The 20201-nt window shown below is 35.2% G+C and overlaps 1 protein-coding gene across 9 annotated transcripts in view; it reads right to left on the bottom strand.

Moving 5' to 3' along the window:
- Positions 1-20201, bottom strand: part of disp1 (dispatched homolog 1 (Drosophila)) — a 120300-nt gene that overhangs the window by 36501 nt on the left and 63598 nt on the right. For 3 of the 9 annotated variants that reach the window (XM_015350930.2, XM_015350937.2, XM_015350952.2), the window contains 2 exons: positions 2641-2831; positions 2267-2488 (listed from right to left, as the gene is read on the bottom strand). In XM_015350930.2, coding sequence (XP_015206416.2) covers positions 2267-2488; positions 2641-2771 — 353 coding nt within the window. In that variant the 5' untranslated portion in view covers positions 2772-2831. Of the gene's footprint in view, positions 1-2266; positions 2832-6271; positions 6406-20201 lie in introns of those variants that run through there. The other 6 variants (XM_015350877.2, XM_015350884.2, XM_006625987.3 and 3 more) reach the window with 4 other exon arrangements.

Genomic DNA, 20201 nt, shown 5'->3' with positions numbered 1-20201 from the left:
TCTTGAAATATTTTCATCCCCCTTTTGAAAAAGGAACAGCAAAGTCCCTATGCTATAGGATAAAAATAAATCATAAATTTACTTCAGTGCTTCCAAAAGATTAGACATTCAACATTTTTGTGTTGTCACACCAGATAAAATGGGAATAAAATAACATTCAAATAAATGGGGATAAAATGGGAAAACTCATTAGAAAAAACTTAACATGGTGATAAACATGATATGAATACTATGACCAATAACTGATTATTAAAATTCCACCTAACCAAATGATGAATTATCCAATTATGTAAATAATAAAGGATTAATACAATCAGAAGAAAATAAACCCAAAAGCATGAAAGCATCTCAAAAATACTTCAGATTACATTACAAGTACAACTACAGAATTCCTACAGCATTGTTTAGACAACGGCTCCATACTTCTTTGTGAATACTAATCTAATGCCCTCATGAGTCTTGCTCAGGCTGCTTGGCATTGTAACAGAACCACATGCAAAAGTAAAAGAGTGCAACTAGGAGGCGCTGGTCTGTGTTAATACATTTAAATTAGAAGGCAGTGCTTTTCTATTGCAGTGGGTTTTCAATTGTTTGCATATCAAAACTTAAGCTCTAAAACTGCAGGTTACCCACAAGAGCCTAAATACCCTTGTGTACTGGAAGAACTAAGTTACAAAATGTATCGGGACAGAACAGACTTTTCACATTCCACTATTTATTTTCATTATTTTACCTAACAAAAAGTTTTTTTGCTGTTATTTCTACTGCACACCAATGCATCACTGAGGACTGAATTAAGCTGTACTGTTGAAGACTCCAGTCCAAATAGCCACTGATATGATCACCCTGCTTTAAGCTTTCTGTTGGTAATGTCTGTATTGTGTTTGCCTGGGAAGGAACAGCCAAAAATCACCAAACCATCAGCACCCTTCAGAGCAGAGCCAATCAGATGATGAATGAGGAAAAGCCTCTAAGACGTAGATGACATGTGGCGTAGATTGACGGAAAGGGACAGGAAGGGAATGGAATGCTTGTTTCATCTTCAGTCATCTATGAAAGGTGTACTAAATTGAAAGAAATATGCTGCTGCATGGAAGTTTCGATGTGTTTTCTCAATGGTTCTCAGCTCCCTGTTGCTTCTCCCTGGCTATACAAGTCAGGGTCAGGTTATCTGCATGCTAAAACTCCATCTTAAGAATACAAAATTACCTCATTTTAATTCACTGGATACATGCAAGTAAAGCAATGAAACCGAGCTCTTTATGTCAGACACGATTCATCTTGTTCAGAGGAGGAATAGGGAGGGGATATTACTGAAAGTCTTAGGTCATGACAAGTGTGATGTGTTACTTCACTAACTTCACATCCCTGTGCTTAATCCTTAGACTGGCAAGCTGTAACAATAGTGGCTGTGCAACCATACACCTTGTAAAGAAAATACTGAATCAAAGTAAACTAATGGTATATACCTTGGCTGTTTCTCAATATTGAAGATCTACAGATGTGTACATTACACGCGCTCTTTATTTTATGTACAGCATAGAAAAAAAACACATTTTATACATACTTATCACCATATTCTCATGATACTGCAGCACAGATAAGTCTCCTTTTAAGGTGCCTACAAAGGTAGTGTTTACTGGAGAAGGTGAGTTTGATGAAGACTTATGTGTATGTGGTCTAGTGTTTCCAAATGTTACTGAAATTACCCATATCCCTCTAACCATGACACAGCGGTGATAATGTACAGATAATGTACTTCACTATAATGAAGACTTAAAGCATATGGTGAAGCAGACACAAACTTACCCCTATGTGGTAGGGGTAGGGGGCACAGTCATAGTAATTTCAAAACACTGAGTTTTACATTATGGTCATAGAAGTGCTTTGAGAAAAGCAGATAACTAATTTGTGCTCATGTTAACATGGCATGGCTCTGTATGAATAAGATGATAATTTATGCTTTAAAAATATACTTACAAAGCTCATAAAATTTCTTTATGAAATTTGACTGAAATGGGCATTTGCTTCTCTGGCACAAAAACACTGAAATAATCCTTATGCAAGAGTACAATGAAAAGGCTTGTTTAAACCTGGAACCACAACAACAGTTTGCCTCAAGCAATGAGAATTTATTTAACCCTTAATAAAGAGAAGATGGAAGAGCAAAGACACAGCTGTGCGTTTACACTGCCACACAGTTCACTGGCAAAACGCATTCCAAAACAAGTGTTATGCCACGTGGTGCAACACAGAACCGACTCACCTCATGCTGGCCACATGGGGAAGAACTGGCTGGTTCTGGAAGTGCTCCTGCCAGCGGTGATGCAAGCAGAATGACGGCGAGGGTTGGAGGCAGCAGGAGGTTGGATGAACAGGCGAATGGTTTTGGCAGAAGGCCGGGTACTCGGCATGGTGATGTGGGCAACAGGGAGTCAGCGGGGAAGGTGCGGTGCTGCCACCGCCGACTGAATGACAGTCCTGCTGGCTGTTATGGCAACAAGAAGGGGAATGAAAGGGGCACGGGTGGCAGCATGGAGGTAAGGCCTGCGGCATCAGCTTGGAAGGCCTTTGGCTGTCTAAAGGGAGTGAGGATGGTTTGAGTGTGCCGTTCTGTTTGATGCTGCCATTCTGACTCACTTTTGTCCTTTGTGTCTCCTTGGGCAGTGGCAGTTTGGCTGTGGAGGCGTCTCCATCAGTGGTGGGGATGGTGCCGGCACTGGTAGCTCTTGATGGGATGCTGCCATTGCTGAGAAGCATAAAGTCTCCATTCCCGTTACTCATAGCCATGCTCTTCTTCCGTCCAGCCACTTGCAGTGTCCACCACTCGTCTGAAAGGAGGAGAAAGAATATAACTCACTTAATGTGAAAATACCACATCTTAAACTAATTTCCAGGGAGCCTTTTTGGATAGCAGGTAGATTTAAACATGAAGCTAAAATAAACTACAAACTAGTTCCAATTAAATCAAATAAAGGTACCTTAAAACAATCAGCTAGTTAACATAGCTTTGTAAAGCTGAGCTGGAATTTTCCCACTTTTTATCACCCACTGTTGCTTTTTATGTTAGTGTGCTACTGTGGTATAATACTTCTCATTAATCTTATTGTACCAAAATGCTCACTACATGAACCATATTCTAGTGCAGCCCCAGATGTGAAAATATACTTCAAGACTATCAGCAGAAAGCTCAGATGACACAATGGGCTTTGGAGTCAGAGCCTGCAGAGAAATAGGCTACTGTGATTGTAATGATAAGCTTCATCACCTGTGTGGCAAGTCAGTGTAAATGACAACTTCAAAATGGCATCAGTATAATGAGGGAAATAGGATCTTGTGTTATCTAACTGCTTACAAAATCATTCAAGTAAAATATACAGAAAGCATGCAATCCAAAAACTGTTAAACTGTGAGAAAAGCAACATTACTTTGTGTAGCTAAAAAGTAATAACTATAAAAATCTGGAAAGCTATCTAGATGTGGCTATACCTGCATGTCTGCAAGATAAAAACCTCCATGGAGATGATCATTAGCACATAAAATATTCCAGGATGTGTGTTCTGGTGAGTACATGGATATACACTCAGCAAAATGAAAACAAAATCAGATGTGAAAGAAAGTGTTTTAAAATTTACAATGACACTGTATCAGTTTCACCAATTTCAAAGAGGTTTTCCGCAATACCCTTTTAGTTTAAGTTGTACAAAAATACAAAAAGTTTTCCACCCATTGTCTATCAATGAGATAGACAAAGACAAGAATGGGTGACAGAATCTAAAGGAATCACGGTATTTCTACAAACTACATTTCTAAAAGTATCCGTTAACATGCTTAGAATTCTCCATTGAAACAGCACGGTTTAATCAGATGTGCTCAGTACATTGCAGCACCCTAGAAAAACAAGATGACACAGTGCATTCATCAGGGCCGGCCTGTGAATAAAGACTTGAATAAATAAGTATTGCATGAATGGCATGTGTGTTTTATTTAGTGAGGAGGTGGAAACAGAATGACAGGCATGCCACCCACGCTTCACCTGTGTGTGTGCAGTGTCTTTCGTACTTTGCCACCAACAAATCTGGAGTGCTAATATTTGCCTTACAGCAATCGACAAAAAACATCATTCACTCACGATTTTAAAACGCCACGATCAGTCAAAAAAAAAAATGTGGGTTCGTAAGTGTCGTTTACAGTTTCAACTCCGGAGTGGGTGAGACCATGCAGAAATGAGTCTCAGTAATTCTTTACAGAAAGGGAGATGTTGTTCAACGCTTAAAAAAATTCATCTGGCATTAAAGTAGAAAGGATAACCCATGGCAATGACTGGCCAGCCAAAAACAGAACAAAGCGTTAACAAATATTAACATGAAAATGAATACTTGTCCAAAGCAGCAAACTTTTTTTGGGGGGATGAAACAGCACTGCCCGAACCACAAAGAGATTACTGTATGCACTGTTCTTACAGTGTTCAAAAGGCATTACAGCTAGTCAGCATTTCCTGGCAGTGCTCAGAACCTTGTGCGCCACTGTTAGTTAATAACAAGGCAAGGCATGAAAAAGTCCACATGCTTAATAAGTTGTGCTGCTGCTGAGACGGCTGCAGTAGCCGACGACTATTCTAATATTAGAAAAAAGTGAAGCAGATGAAAGGATGAGAGCATTTTGCCTTCAAAACTTTTAATTACTAGAAATGGAAACCCGAGCAGCTGCCAGGTGCACAGGGGAAAACAAAGTGTAATTGACGCTTTATCCTTAATCAAGCCCAATTTAGGTCTGACTTAAAGGAAGGTGGCAATAACCGTCAGAGGATTCCCACAACAAGCCAAAAATTAAATGAGGGCTTCAAAGTCTTGAGCTTGACTCTGCCAGAAGCAATCCTGTTAAAAAAAACACAAGAGCTACAGAAATCTTTAAAGTCAGTCATGGAAGAGAAAAAAAAATCAGCAGTTATAAAGAGGGAAACATGAGGAGATGGCTGAAAAACAATCTACTTACAAATAAACAGGAAATATTATATATTAAGTACTCTTATCTACAGTATACAAGAAAATATAATAACCAAAGCACAATTGTAATTTGTTGCAAATATATTTACACTTCTGTTTGAATAGGTACCACAGTCATATGGGTTACAACAATGCTTATGTTCATCATTTTTATTTTAGTTTTTCAACCTTCAACAAGAAAATCTTTCTAAGTTCAAGTTTTCATTATTATAGTACTGATGTACCTTGTAACACAGCATGCGCTGATATATACAGTATATATCACAGTATATCTAATGTATGCCTATGATTTTAAGGTTACTGTATGAAACAGCCTTTACATTCCTCTGGAGAAATATATGGATTAGAGAAACTGTCATTTAGCAAGAGCAAGAAATAGGTGTATGAAGTGTTAAACATTTGTAAATTAGAAAGTTATGCATCTGTGGCTCATGGAAGGATCATATTCTCCTGCAATTTTTATGTAGGCTTTTGCCTGCCTTTCAAAACACAAATTATACTCTGATGGAAAAAAAAACCCATTAAAAACCTTTTCATGCCATGAATAAATAAATCATAGCATTGAAGTCTATTTTATACAATTACTGTAAATAGTGTGACATGGGAGATGTCTCGAGGGGAACTTCCTTACTGCAATGCTGTAAAAGGATCAGGAACCAAAAATGCTGTTTAAAGCACATTTACCAATTTTTAATTATGAAGAGAAGTTTGGTTAAAAGCATGTTCAGTCTATAACATTGAGTACTTTCAAATACTAAAAAGGTTCTGGATAAGTAACAGCAGTACAGAAGTTTGTTGAAAGCACAATCAAACTGAAATTAAACTGAAAAAAAGGTTATTCACATAAGGCCAGACCACAGTATGCTGGCAAGTATGATAGTCATTCCATTATACACTCCCACTTCATACACAGTATTCCATGCAAAAAGATGCTAGAAATAAAATATCATACAATAACTAGAGCTAATATGTTAATCCCAAACAAAGGATAGCAGTATGCATTTGGCAAATGTCTCAAACATTTACTATTAGATCTTTCTAATGAACCAAACACACTTCACTTAGCAAACAGATCTAGGAAAGCCTTTTAACAATCTCTTTAACAATGGCTTACACTTCTTTTTCATATGAAATACAATTTAGAATTAAGTTGTGCATTTTTATAAAGCACTCATATTGAAAACTATTAACATAAAAGAATAAAGTTAAAATGATTTATTTTGGGGAACAAAATATATTTTCCCAGCTGTTGTAAGCTTGCTTACTGTGGTTAAGAAAATGTTTTCCCAGGGAAGATCAAGAAGTCCTTTGTGCTTATAAAATCCAGAGATAAAATTGCTCCAAACAGATTCCAAGCCTCAGAAGCAACAAGTCCAGAGCTAGCCGTGCTGCACGGGAGAGAGTGCTGTCTGAATGACAAGCACATGCAGCCTGCCTTAGAAGGGGCATGCAGTGGGCTGGAACTTTATCAGTGTTTGCTTTGTGATAGGACAGCCAAGTTCCTCTTGTACTTAACCCACCAGATACTTTGGCTCTGGGCAACAGCTGGTGTGGGGAGAGCCTTCTCCCAGCAGGTCAGAGAGCCAGAATGTGCAGGTGACATGTGCAATTTTAGTCTCTTCCTGCTGCCACTTAAACTTTTTTGCTCTTTGAACAATCCTTCCCCCCAGAGTCGGTCTTCTCAAGGAAAACCACATGTAACTCAAGTGGGCTTGTAAGGAGGGGACTAGAACAACTTTTAGAGCTGATACTTAAATCTCCAGGGATTTCCTAAACAATGTGCGGATCTTTAACTGGCTGTGAAAACATTTGTCGCACTTACAATGAAATCAGTTTCTTTTTTTAATTAGTTCTGTTTTGATTTTTGTCTGTTCATTCTAATTAGTATATCATACCATATTGCACACAGCCAGTATTTCCTTCTTCTTGCTGTACATGTATTTTTATTGTAGATTTATATTTGTCACTCCTAACATGGTTTTAAAAGGAAATCCTTTTTTTCTCACCCAGGTGTCTTAATTTAATCAACTTTCTGACACAAAAACAGAACACATTTGATTAATGGCATGCATAATACCCCGTTTTGGGTTGTAAGTTTTAAAATGGTTCATCCTAGACTGGCATTATTTATTGGCAGGTTCATTAGGTGTGCTTGAGCTACAGCCTGGATGTTAGATTAAGCTGAGAGAACAGTGAAGAAAACTGCTTTGCTCCAAAACCATAAAAAATAAAACAAATGATGTTCTATTACTGACATTTTTCTGAACCTAATTTATAACTGTTATATAAACCTTCAAGAGTCAAGAGACTCTTTATGATTCATGCATGGAGTATTGCTAGCAAAGATGGAATACTGATCCAAGAGCAATATTCTGTCTTTATGTTTTATGTCATTTGGTTGTGGTTATACAGTATGTGAAGTGAAGTCACAATGTTTGTAATAATTTGGGCTGTTGAAAGCAATAAATAGTAAAGTTTTTATAACTCCACTTTTAAAATAACTGCACCCACCAAAGCAAATGAAAAATAAACGTGTAGTAGTTTTAATTTGTATCAATATCGTTTATCTCTGTAGAGTCCCGACAGTCTTTAATCTGTTAACACTTCATAATCGCTCTAAACTTTCATATTCTGCATGTCCTTATTAAATTTAAATTTTCACTTTACCACGCTCAATTAATAATTATCACTCAACTCCAATTCACCATTTTAACTGGTAACCGTTCTGTGGGATGTGCTTTCTCCTTATCTCCCAATTTTCACTTTTCAGTACAAACAGGGACAAGCTGTTTATCTGGAAGTCTTGTGGCACTACCACCCAATTCAAATGAAACCTGAAATAGTAATATTTGCAGTGTTCTTTATAGTTATTAATGCAAAATATACAGAGAGGCATTTAAATGTCACAAATGCTGTTGGTTCCAAAACTCCTTTGCTGCATTTTTATGCTTTTAAGTAAATGAAAGCTAGTTAATATTTTATTTTCATGTTTAAACAATACTTCACTTCATTCAGACTTATATTATTTTTAAAAAGTGATTTAAGAAACAACCTAGAAATAGTATTTATTTTTACAGTGATGCATTTCAAAACTAATATGACTTCAGACATTTATATTTTGTGCTTATAAAACACCAATCCAAAAATCACACATCCAACAGATGAAGAAAGGTCACACTATACTTTTTAGTGTAATTTGGATGCCCAGTAATCCCCTTCAAAGTGTGAATCATGTTTCTATACATCAATGGTTTAATGAAAAGGTTATAATTTTTATTCCATACTCAATGTCTTTATGATGTCAGCATTATACGTATATACTGGCTTTCTTCGGTGAATGCAGATGCCACATCAGGGTAAAAATAGAAATCAGGGCTGAATTGGTAAGCTTCTGAGGAAAAAAAAGGTTTCCCTGCTCGGCACACTTTAAGTCTCCAAACATGAAAAGGCAATCGAAAACCCAGGTCTTCACAATGTCTGTGCTTTTTGTCTCACTCATAAAGATGCCAGCTAATTACAGTGCAGTAGTTCACTGCAATTGTGGATCAGCTTCACTACTCATTCCTTTAATACAGCTTTGATAAGTGTTCTTAGATGTTATTCTTTGATGGGATACTGGGCATGACTTGTGACAACCTCAAAGCAATGAAGAATAGAAAAACACAGATAAAAAAGGCATGGAATATGCAAAATAGCATAAATGAAACTTATCTAAACAATATGAAATGAAGACTGGAGTGATAATGGCACCTGGGAATGAATCTCTTTATAGACTGTATATAAATAATTGTACATACAAAAAAAGCAAGTTTTGAATAGCACCTTCCATTCACTTCAGTCCATCATCATGTCTGATTATCTCAGATACCAGCTATGTAAAAACTAACTTCTTATTCAATGACAGAATAATTACTACATTTAGAGAAACACCTTTATTCTTAAAACTAATCATTACCACACAGCCCACCTTCTATAATATCCAAAATTACAGATTGTACTGAAAAAAATAATTCAATAATTTAGATGAACACTGTGTTTAAGTTAATAACCTGTTAAACTACTCTAATTCAATCTACTACAAATACCTTAAACTTTTTCTGGAGCCACATTTACTGGAATTATAATAATTACAATATGACTAACATAATGCTCTAACAATTTTTTTGATTTTGAAAATAACTGGTATGTATTCAGCACTAAATAGTAAAAAAAGATTTCTGCTGAAAAGAGCTTTCAACCATTGAACATTGCTACAGTTCAGTTCCTTTTAAGGTTACATTCAGTACAAGGCACAGTATATGACAAGGAATCTCAGCATACTAAAGAAATTATAGCAAATTTTCAAAAGAGTCCTGCTAGTACATATGGTGTTGCACTGCAGTGTGCTTTATGCTGCAGTGGAAGACCAGTGCCTTTGCAGAGGTGGAGAGCAGTGATTAGAGAACAGACTATAACATGAGAAAACCAAAATCTGTTGCTTTAAAAAAGATTCAATTAAGAAATATACATACACTTTGTTTCTGTATGTAGTACAGCTCTCTTAGATGAAATTGCTTCACACCAAACAAATACACTTTTCCAAAAACCTTCAATATGCTTCCTTTCCATAAAATATTAAAAAGTGATTTATGCATTTTATATCATCCACTTGTTAAAACAGTAAATCAATACATTCTAAAAAAGTTTACTACTTATCTCTAGTAGTGTCATCTTCATAGTGCAAAAGGGGAAAATATACTACAGTTTTAATATGATTAGCTTAGTGTGCTTCACTGTTAGCTTTCAACACAGAAGTACAAAGTCAAATGTCTGGAGTGATGGTGCAAGCAGAGCTAAAGCACAAATGTTACATTAAAATTGAAGTAAAACAATGGTCAATGTTTTTTTTTAGAGATCAATGTTTTTTTTTAGAACATTTCATACAGAAATGATTTTATTTTTGGTATTTGCATTTAATTCAATAGATATTTCAACATTTTTCCACAGATAGAAATTCTTAAGCTGTTAAGTGCATGGTAGTTATACTAAGAAAAGCATTCCATATTTAGCATCAATCACAGCAAGACTTGGAGATTTATTTTTTCAGTTGAGAGTTTAATTTCAGACGGTCCCTGTTCTTGCCTTTTTAAGTACATAACATATAATCTACAAACATCCAAGCATAGACCAAAAGCACTAACTTTAAAAGCTTAAACATTCCTTTTCTGTTCCACTTTCAGGAAATTAGACTTTAATTTAACATCCTGGCATCTTATAATGCATACTTTTCTCAAAATAATTATAATCAATGTAAAAGGCAAACATTCTACAGGAAAATAGCCTACTGCTGATATTTTCACCATCACAATACTTGCTTTGTACTTTTAGGGAGACTGGGCTCCTTTCTCACTTTTCAAGGATAAAGACATTCAGTTAGTTTTTCCATGCTCCCTTTACCAGTACGTAAACTTGAAATTGCTTCTTAATGTTTTAATTAATTATTTAGGGTGGTGGAATGCTGGAAGTATTGAGTTTGGAAATGTCCATACAATATATCAGAAACTGGAACAGAAATACTGAGGTAGCTTTAGCCATTAATCTATCATGCATTTTCTTCAAGAGCCTTCAGGTGCAGCACTCAATACCTAGGGATCTCCCATTTCCCAGTAAAAATCAGTAAGTAACCGATTCTCTTCTAACTCAATTAAAAAACTATAGTTTTTAATGTTGTTTTGTGTAATGACCGTTACTGAAGTGTTCTTAGTTAGTGTATCAAACCCTTGTTTTATATACTGTTTAAAATATGTTATCTGTCACACCTGTTGAGCTGTTTTTGAGAAACATTTAAATTAAAAAATATCCAAGTACCTTTACTGATTAAGTGTCAATGATGTGATATAGATTCAAAGTTACATCAAAGGAATGTGAAAATAATATTCTTCTAATCGCTATTGTATGTAAATTGTAACCTGTGAAGAAAACTTTTATGGACATGACTTCTGTTGTAATTCAGTTGTACAGAAAATAATAGTTAAAACCCTGAGGGAGTTGTAAAGGAACGGATTCTTATCCCAATAAGTGAAATTCTGATAATTATTTGCTTTCCTACTCCGAATCTGTGAAAGCAGATTCTATAACTTTTTTATAACTCAAATTATACATTTATCATTTTAGGGAAACTATGTAATGACATATTGTATAAAGATTTACTATACTCGAATTACATTTCTTCATATTTCAGACGATTTAATATCATAAATGACCTTAAATTTGTACCTTTCCATGAATGAAAACATAGTAAGAAGACAAAAAATTATTTAATGATGTTCTAGTTACAGTGAACTGCCAGTGCAAAACAATTAAAACAAATACAACGTACAGAGGAGTAACAGCTGCAACACTTCAACTCCACTTATGCTAAATTATAAGTCAGGAATAAATAGACACCAGATCTCCATGTGAAGAGAGAACTAACTATTCTGTCCTAGTGGCTATGTACTCTAGGATCCTTCTTTGTTTACAAGGAATGAAAGTAGTACTGGAAGATGTGAACAACTCTTAATACATGTGCAATGATTCATTCAAGAGAAAACAAAAGCTACATTATTTGATTGTAACCACTTAATGGATCAGTTATTTGTCCATGAAAAAAACAATTCTTAAAATCCAAAAGACCAGAGTTTAGCTTTGAACTTCTGATATGCACAATATTTCACTATCAAGGAGACAGTTTTGCAATCCAGTCTATTCTAAAAAGTATTTTTGTGTGTGGTTAAGTAGATTTGAGTTAATTACATTAATTTAAATCAAAAAGACTATTGGATATTAAACCAAATGAGTAGGAATATAATAGTTTTAGGAAAACTTATTTAGATATAGTCAGTCTGCAAGCAATCAGGTACTTAACTGTGATAGCTGCACAACTTTAACCAGATGCGGCTCTGAAGTAATACAAAGACTTCACCTTGATGTGATTAATTGAAAGAGCGCAAACTGTCAAAGAAAACTAACCTACCCTTCATGGAACACAGCTAATCAAGCTGATTTAAATCATAGTCTACACTAGCCAACTAATTAGGAGAGAATCTGAAAATTGAAACTACTGTTACATTAACAATACCCCTAAGTGATTTAATTTGCTTAGATTATCCATTTTTGGTGAATGGTATACATTAAAAAAAGCTCCTGTTTACTAATGAACAAATTAGGAAAATACTTTGTTTTAGAGATAAGGTTCAAACATAACTTGTATTTTAACTGACCATTGCATTGCAGAAACAGGTTTTGAAAGAAAATTTGAAAGACTAGTGAAACAAGACACTTTTAAAAAAATCAAATCTAATCCCTACATCATACCCATTACCAAGTTTTATTGTACTGTAATTACAAAGCACTTTGACATATTTCTGCATTGTACTGTAGTTACAAATACTGAACAGCAGTCTTATCAGACAGGGATTGAAAAATGTACAGTTTAACTCTTTATAATTAATGATATAGAAACATTCAACCCATTTTTTACTTTTTTTCCCCCATAAACAACCAGCTCACAGAGATTCCCTCAGGACACTCAGGTTTAAAAGCATTCAGTATAAATGTCATAGGTAAGAAAGCTAAAGTTGCTCCCGTTCCATGAAACAGAGATATAAAAGATCAAACAACTTCAAAAGCAAAGGCTTCCTGCTATAAATTAAATATTTCTGATTTTAAAGCATTATTATAGCAGTATAATAAACTCCACAAACATAGAAAATGAAGAGAAATTAGGTCTACTTAACCTAGAGTGTTTTGCCTAAGCAAAGAAAAAAATAACTGAATGGAAATGGAATGGGTGGATGTTTAAGGTTAAGGGTTCTATACGTTTTGTGTAAAACCATGGAAACTGAAACCAGCTTAAATATCCCAAGTGGGGATTGATGTCTCTCAGCTGATAAATGCTTGACAAACCCATGGGAAATTCAAGACTTAACACATGAAGTGAATGTAATAGGATTTGATTGAGCATATCCTGCTGTAGGGACACACTGAAGAAAAAAGGCTTCTGGCTTCATGTCCTAAGGTTTGTACAGTCTATTTAGTTTGGATTTTTTTTTATATCAAGAACAGAAAGGAATATTAGAGGCAAAAATAGCAACAATGCATGTCAGAGTGGGCTGTAAACTGGATTGCATTTGCAGTAACCACTTCCTATCTGAGGATTTGGTTTTGTCACACATGATGATACAAATTGCAAAGTGTCTTGGACATTTTTTAATGTTTTTTAGAATACCAAAACTGTACTTTGCATGCAACTCAAATGGGAAGCTCAGCTAGAAGTATGTCAGTCTACCAGGATACATTTAAAAATGTTACTGTAAAAATTAAATATATACAATAAAGTTAACTTCTTTACATTTTACAAAAAATTGAGACTTACTTTCCTGTTTTGTAGATACTCCTCCAAACAATGTATCTTCTACTGTGTATTTTGTTGAAAGGTAAGTCATGCTACAAAACTTATCTGGTGTTACACTCTCAGTATCACAGTGGCCAGAAAACAATATTCTGAATAATTAAGAAGTGAAATAAGCAAAGAAGTACAGTTTTTCCTTGTATGCCATAGATATGCCAAGAATATCTGAAATTTCATTTGTTTTATGAAGCCTTTCAAATGTATCAAAACCTTAATATTCATATACCATGCATATAATATAAACAACTGAATCTGCAGTACAAATTTACTGTACTGTGTTCCAAAGTTGTACCAACTTTGTAATGTGTTGTACCAACTTCCTAATGAGGAAATCATCATTTGATTTAAAGCCTTAATTTAATATTTTGTTGACCTAATTTTTGTTGATACATAAGGTTTTGTTGATTCCTCAAACGATCTGATGAAAATGATGTATCAACATAAGCATCAAAGTATCTTTTATTTCCAAGCTCAGTGTGTCCATCTGTAGTTTATTTTTCTGTCTGATGTAGCCTCATGTAGACTCTGGTGGTGAACATTAATCCATGAGGCATATAATTTTTTGAAAGGCTGAAGTTGATTTAAAAACCATTTATTACAGGACCTTTTGAACAAAATCATCATTTGTAATGCACAGAAAAAGTAAATAATGAAGCAAACTAGTTCAATATTTCTGTGATGATAATGTAAGATTCAATTTCATCTAAAGATATTCGAAAGGTTAAGATACAAATTCACATACTTAAAACTTGTGTTCTTTTGGTTATGCGTGAGTAAATGAAAAGACAATATTTTGCCTATCTAACTCATTTGGTTTTTGGGAGTTAATTGATCCAAGAATATTATCTAAACATTTCCTGAAAGAAGCCATGTTACAGGACGTTACAGCAAGACAGTAGTATTCTCCAGTCGCTCACAACCCTTTGTTTAAATTCTCAGTTTTAACTGTACTTCCTCTCACTCATGCAAATGAGGTTTTACTATTGCATTGCATAGTTTTAACATCACATCATTTGATTTAAACCCTTAACTTAGTATTCTGTTCACCTGTTTTGTCGATTCCACAAATTATCTGATGAAAATGGTGCATCAACATAAACACAGAAGTATCTTTTATAGGTAGCTTTTCTAAGCACAGTGTTGCCATTTGATGTGTGATGTAGGCTCATGGACTTCTGAAAATAATTACCATGTGCCAGATGTTTGCTTGCCCTTGAATACTATAAATCTTGAGTTCAGGTTTGACATTGCTAACTCATCTTCCTATTTTAATAGCTGCAAACTTGAATCAATTACTACTACATTGATTTACTCACCATCGAAAGAAGCCACTTAATATTGCAACATATTCACAGATCATAAAGAAAACGTACTGACTAGCAGACATGACATGAGTTACTTTCATTATGAGCTTTAACGTTTGTCACTAACAGAGTTGATCAGCAAAAAGGAGAGTAATGTGTGGCCAGTGTTGGAAGTAATAAAAGCTGTACTTTTGTGATAGATGCTTTGCTCCAGGTTGCAGATAATATCTTGTGGGATTCTGTCGCATTTCTCTTGTAAAGACTGTATATGTGCTATACAATGTATATACAGTATCAATATTGATATAAGCTACACAATCCTAGATATCCTAGACAAATACATATGTACAAAGTTGTTCAGGTGGGGAGCTGCGTCAGCAAAGGAACAAGTAATAGGTTTATTCCATGCTGAAAAGAGTGTCGCCCGAAGAAGGCTCCACAACCGAAATGTTGTGTTTTCTTTCTTCTCTTTTCAGCATGGAATAAACCTATTACTTGTTCAAATACATATAAATGCCATTACCTTCATGAATCATGTCTTTGACCTCTTGATTTCACATGTCATTCCAGCTCATCCCACAAATGTTTAATGGGGCTCACATTTGGTGAGGGAGGCATTCATGGCATAAATGTCATGTTTATCTCACAAGAAAGCGGTTGTTACACAAGTAGCATCAGGACATATGTTGTGCTGCTGGAATACTGACATGTCAGCCCACAGGGAAGATGTTTTGGAAGACTTTCATGAGCCCAATGGAGGGGCAACAGTTGGAGCTTCTCATTGAATTGGTCTATTGTACAAAACAGCACATTATTCCTCACAATTGTGTCACACTCACTTATATTTGACGGTTTACCCAAAACAGCAAGAATTGAAAAAATTTGGATAGTCAGTTTAAGTGAGCGCAACAAATCCACATGATGGAAAAGCAGTAGCCAAATCAGGATCAGACAATCCAGATTCAACCATTGTGAAAGTTTCGGATGAGGGTGAAGTTACTTCTTGTGAGGAATGTAACTGCAGCTCACAATGACCTGTTCAGCACTGATGTGACATGTTGGAATAAAACAACTGAAATTGTTAAAATAAATGTTCAAAACCACAACTGTGATTGGCCTCTATAAAATAATACAAAAATTTACAAATATCAGAAACTGTTCATGGAAAACCCTCTTCATACATAACAAAACAATGATGGCTTATTGCTTTGTTAGGCGACTATTTGGAGATTTGTGAAGGTGCATTTATGGCGGTGACTTTAATGACTGGAAACAAGTTGCAGTTATCGTTGTTGAGCATGGCAGTGACATTTGTCACAGAAATACAGTGTTTAATCGGATTTCTCGAATATAAGCCAAAGGAGACTTAAAACTGAAAAGAGAGTTTGAATAAGACTATGCATATTGGAGACAGGAGGCTTCAGTTAAGTTGCTGGTTGAGCATGGGCAGTTTTTTAGAGGCGACACTTCCCCAATAATAGTAATTACTAGGTCAGTTTGATCCTTGTCTCCAAGAAGATATAGAAATGCTGGTTAAAAAAAACATCATAAAAACATAAGAAAAGCTACAAGTGACAGAAAGCCCTTTAGCCTATCTAATCCAGTTGGTAGTTAATAGTAGCTAATTGATCATATTTGAGCAAAGGTATCTGGGAGGAATTTATTACCTTTAGAGGGCTGCTTTCAGAAATAAACAGTTGCAGTTTACAGACTTTTCAATTATTGATTCCATTCTGGATTTATCCCACAATGATCAACTTCTGCTTGTCTGCGATGTGTCCCAAGAGAGACAGATTTGAGAGCATCTTCTTTCATTTCTCCCAGTAAATCATACTGGAAAATTGCTTTGTATTTTAGTTTTACAGCAGTTGGATACTGGCACAGTAAATTCCAGACATCAGTGTTATGATATAGAAAGGATTGCAATCACAAATTAGAGATATATCAGATATGCTCACACCGTAAGAATTCTTCACAACAGAAACATTGTGTTTTCTCTCTTCTCTTTTCAACATGGAATAAACCTGTTACTTGTTCCTTTCCAAATAAGAGATGGGTGGATACCTTGTGTAGCTAACACTCTCAATTTAAATGGGGTAACGAAATTCAGGATTTTTTTCCTTCAGTCACTTACAGTACTGCTCTGAATCAATGTTTTGCTAGCTGTTACTGCAGAACTAGAGACAAATGATAAATAGAGATGCTGCATGCTCTGTCCTCAAACTGGTCATCATATGTACAAGATACAAAAACACTTCATTTCTGTTAAGGAAATATTCAAGAAAATCTTCAAGATGTAGCCAATGATCCATTTAAAACCCAAATACTAGACAGATACCAAAACTCGCTCACAGCTCATGAAAACGCCTTTGCCCCTGTTGTAAAACATGTGGTATCTTTAAAGGATTTTGTGGTTGGTTTACAGTTATGTTTAGTTGGACTGCTTTAAAACTACTCCCTAGGAATGACATTTCATTTGTCAACAGTATAAATCAGAAAAACAGTGAAACAGAGTGTAAAGAAACATAACAAATGTGAGATTTTTCTTTGCGAGAGAATCAACGTAGCTATTGCCAAACCTTGTGGCACAACCTGTGCCAGATATATGAAGCATACAAAGAAGCATGCAGTGACTTTGTATTAATAATATTAATCTTCCATTTGCAATATAAATATGTTTCAACTGCGAAACTAAAGAACACAGTACCGAAATTACTGTACAACAGGATTTTGTGAATTAAGAAGTTGAATTATTGTGGTTTTCCCAAACAGAGACCAGTGACTTACTTTCGAATGAACAAGTGATGGCATTGTTCTCTTGATAAGTGGGGCATACTGTCTCCTTTCTGTTATTCTGTCTTGATTTTCACCAGGCTGATGAGCACAGTTAAATCTGCTCATCACTTCTTCCCAATCAGCTCTCTCACTAATGAGGTGATTAAGTGGGTATGTAACAACGTTCCCTCGAATGCATCACAATCAGTACTGGATGACCAATTAATCCACGTTTCAGCAAAAACTATTAAAAATATCCAAAATTCATACACAGCCTTTGGTCAAGTAACACAATTTGTTCCTTAAAAAGTGTAAAGTGAACATTCATAACCAAATGTGAATTTCCCATTCATTTACATAGAATACCTTCAGACTCATTCCCAAGGTCTGGAAAAATCATCAGATATTACACATTTCTACCCCCACAGAATGCCGAATAACCAAAATAAGAATGCTGTTATTTATAGTAATTATCACATTTACCCTAGCACAAGATAAATAAAATACACCATAACATGTCTAAGAATGGGGGTGCACTGAGATGCTGTGTTTTGAGAGCCTGCAGTGACAAGTTGTGCTATAAGGATGGAATCTTCTATAACTATAAAGGTTGCACCTTTACTGTAGAGAAAACCTCTTCATGACCGCAAAAGACAGGTATGAAAATGCTAAGTTGCAGTGAAAATTTGTAAACCTGGCATTTGTAAATGGAGGGATGAGTGTACGTTTTTTCTAAAAAAAAAGATAAGTGTTAAATTAAGAAGAATAGACATTGTTTACTTAGAATGTCTACTGCTAGCATTTTGAAAGTTCATGACTTTTAGAAAAAAACATCTGAAAACCTAAAAATTAATTACTGCTGTTGCTTATTAAAAGAATTCTAAAAATAATTACCTTTGCTAAATCTGTAATAACCATTCTCTAGAATGTGCCACATAGATGATGTTCTATTATATAAATATTAGAATTTCCCCATCCCTTGGTTTTAACTAGGACATCGAGACCAGAGGATGCTCGTAAGGCAGAACAGATCCTGTTTTGGGCTTTACAGAAGGGATGGCTGTCTTTTTCAATGCAACATTCTTTCGTGTGCTAATCATAATGCAAGGGAGGTCTTTTTAAATACCTTAAAGCTCAATTTGTGCTACACCCAATTACGTTTGACAAGTTATTTGCTATTTGACAAGTCTTTTTTAAGTTGTCACAAACACCAGAACCATGAGGTCAACCTTGAATGGCAATCTTTGAGACACTGTATGCCCATATTGATAACATTTTTATTCTTACTCAACAATTGTTGCCCTTGTGTGGAAGTAATCCTCCCATGCAACTTGTCACACATTTGGGTAAAACTTAATGGCCTCTTTCTGGTGGAGGAGTGAACAACCCATTAGCCTTGAACTACTTGATGATGGACATCACAGTCAAAACAGATGTCTTATGTATTTTGTCGCCTTCAACAGAACTAGATTTCAAACAATTCTCCAATATCCTCCCTGATGCTGTGATACTGAGTGTTTTGTTTCTGCTCCATTAATTCCCAGCGGCAATCGAGGTGACATCCAGAAACCTGCTGAGGCTATGTAAAACTACCATATGACTAAAAAAGCAGGATTAGACTTGCAGGATCTACCTTCTGCATATTTACAGGACACGCATATACTGTACTTGTGACGTTAGAACTCTGTTTATGTAGTTTCCAACAGTATTATGTATTTATACACTTTTCATACATTTATATTAAATTAGAAATTAGAAGCTTTTTCTATGCTACTGTAAGTCAAATACAAGTTTCTGTAAATTTCTTTATTTGTGAGAAGCATATGTTTCAGAGACTGACTACTTGGTACTGATACTAATTGTTACAAAAAGTGTTTTGTAGTTACGTTTGCAACTTTCAGCATTTTTATAAAAAATTATTCTGATTCTTCTGCTTTATTTCTCTGGACAAGAAGCACCATAGGAATGACTAGTGTGCTTGCATGGCATATAAACAGGTTACTAAGGTTTCACCTTCTAATCTATTAATCTGTGTATAAAGATCAGAGGCCCTGTATCATCACTTGCCATTCAAGAAATCAATAACATTCAGAAAAATGCACCATTGTTCCACTGTACATTGGGGATATAAAAAAAAGGTGCTATCTGATGTGTGGGAGTTATTAATAAGTGAAAATTGCATTGTAATGTCCAAGTGTCCCCATAATTTTAACCACGAATAGGCACATACTGTACCAAGACAAATGTAAATAGGTATTTCAAAAATGTTAAATATATTGCTCAAATATATGCTTTTATACCTGTTGAATGCTGTCAGAGCTATCGTGAAATGGCTAAAACCAACTACCTTGCAGATATGGGAAACAAAACATTTGTGGTGTCACAACATAAGGCACTGTATGGGTTGTCCAAATGTCACAACACAGACCCACTAGCCCCATCACTTAGGGCCATACCAGAGTATGGCAGCAATACCAATGAAATCTGTTTAAATGTTAGATACTAAGCAATTGAAAGGATATCTGAAACTGACATAATATTCCAAATGATTTTCTGAGAGTAAACAATCTAGTGCAACACAAAATTCCTTTAACATCTTTCAAACATACTATGCTGTGCGTATGTCTTGCCTATTGCCAGAACTCAAGATGCTACGTGGAAGTCCTTTAAGTGAAAACCAAAGAC

Source organism: Lepisosteus oculatus, chromosome 2 (assembly GCF_040954835.1).
Source record: "Lepisosteus oculatus isolate fLepOcu1 chromosome 2, fLepOcu1.hap2, whole genome shotgun sequence".
Lineage (NCBI taxonomy): Eukaryota > Metazoa > Chordata > Actinopteri > Semionotiformes > Lepisosteidae > Lepisosteus > Lepisosteus oculatus.
This window is presented reverse-complemented; position numbering and strand designations above follow the sequence as displayed.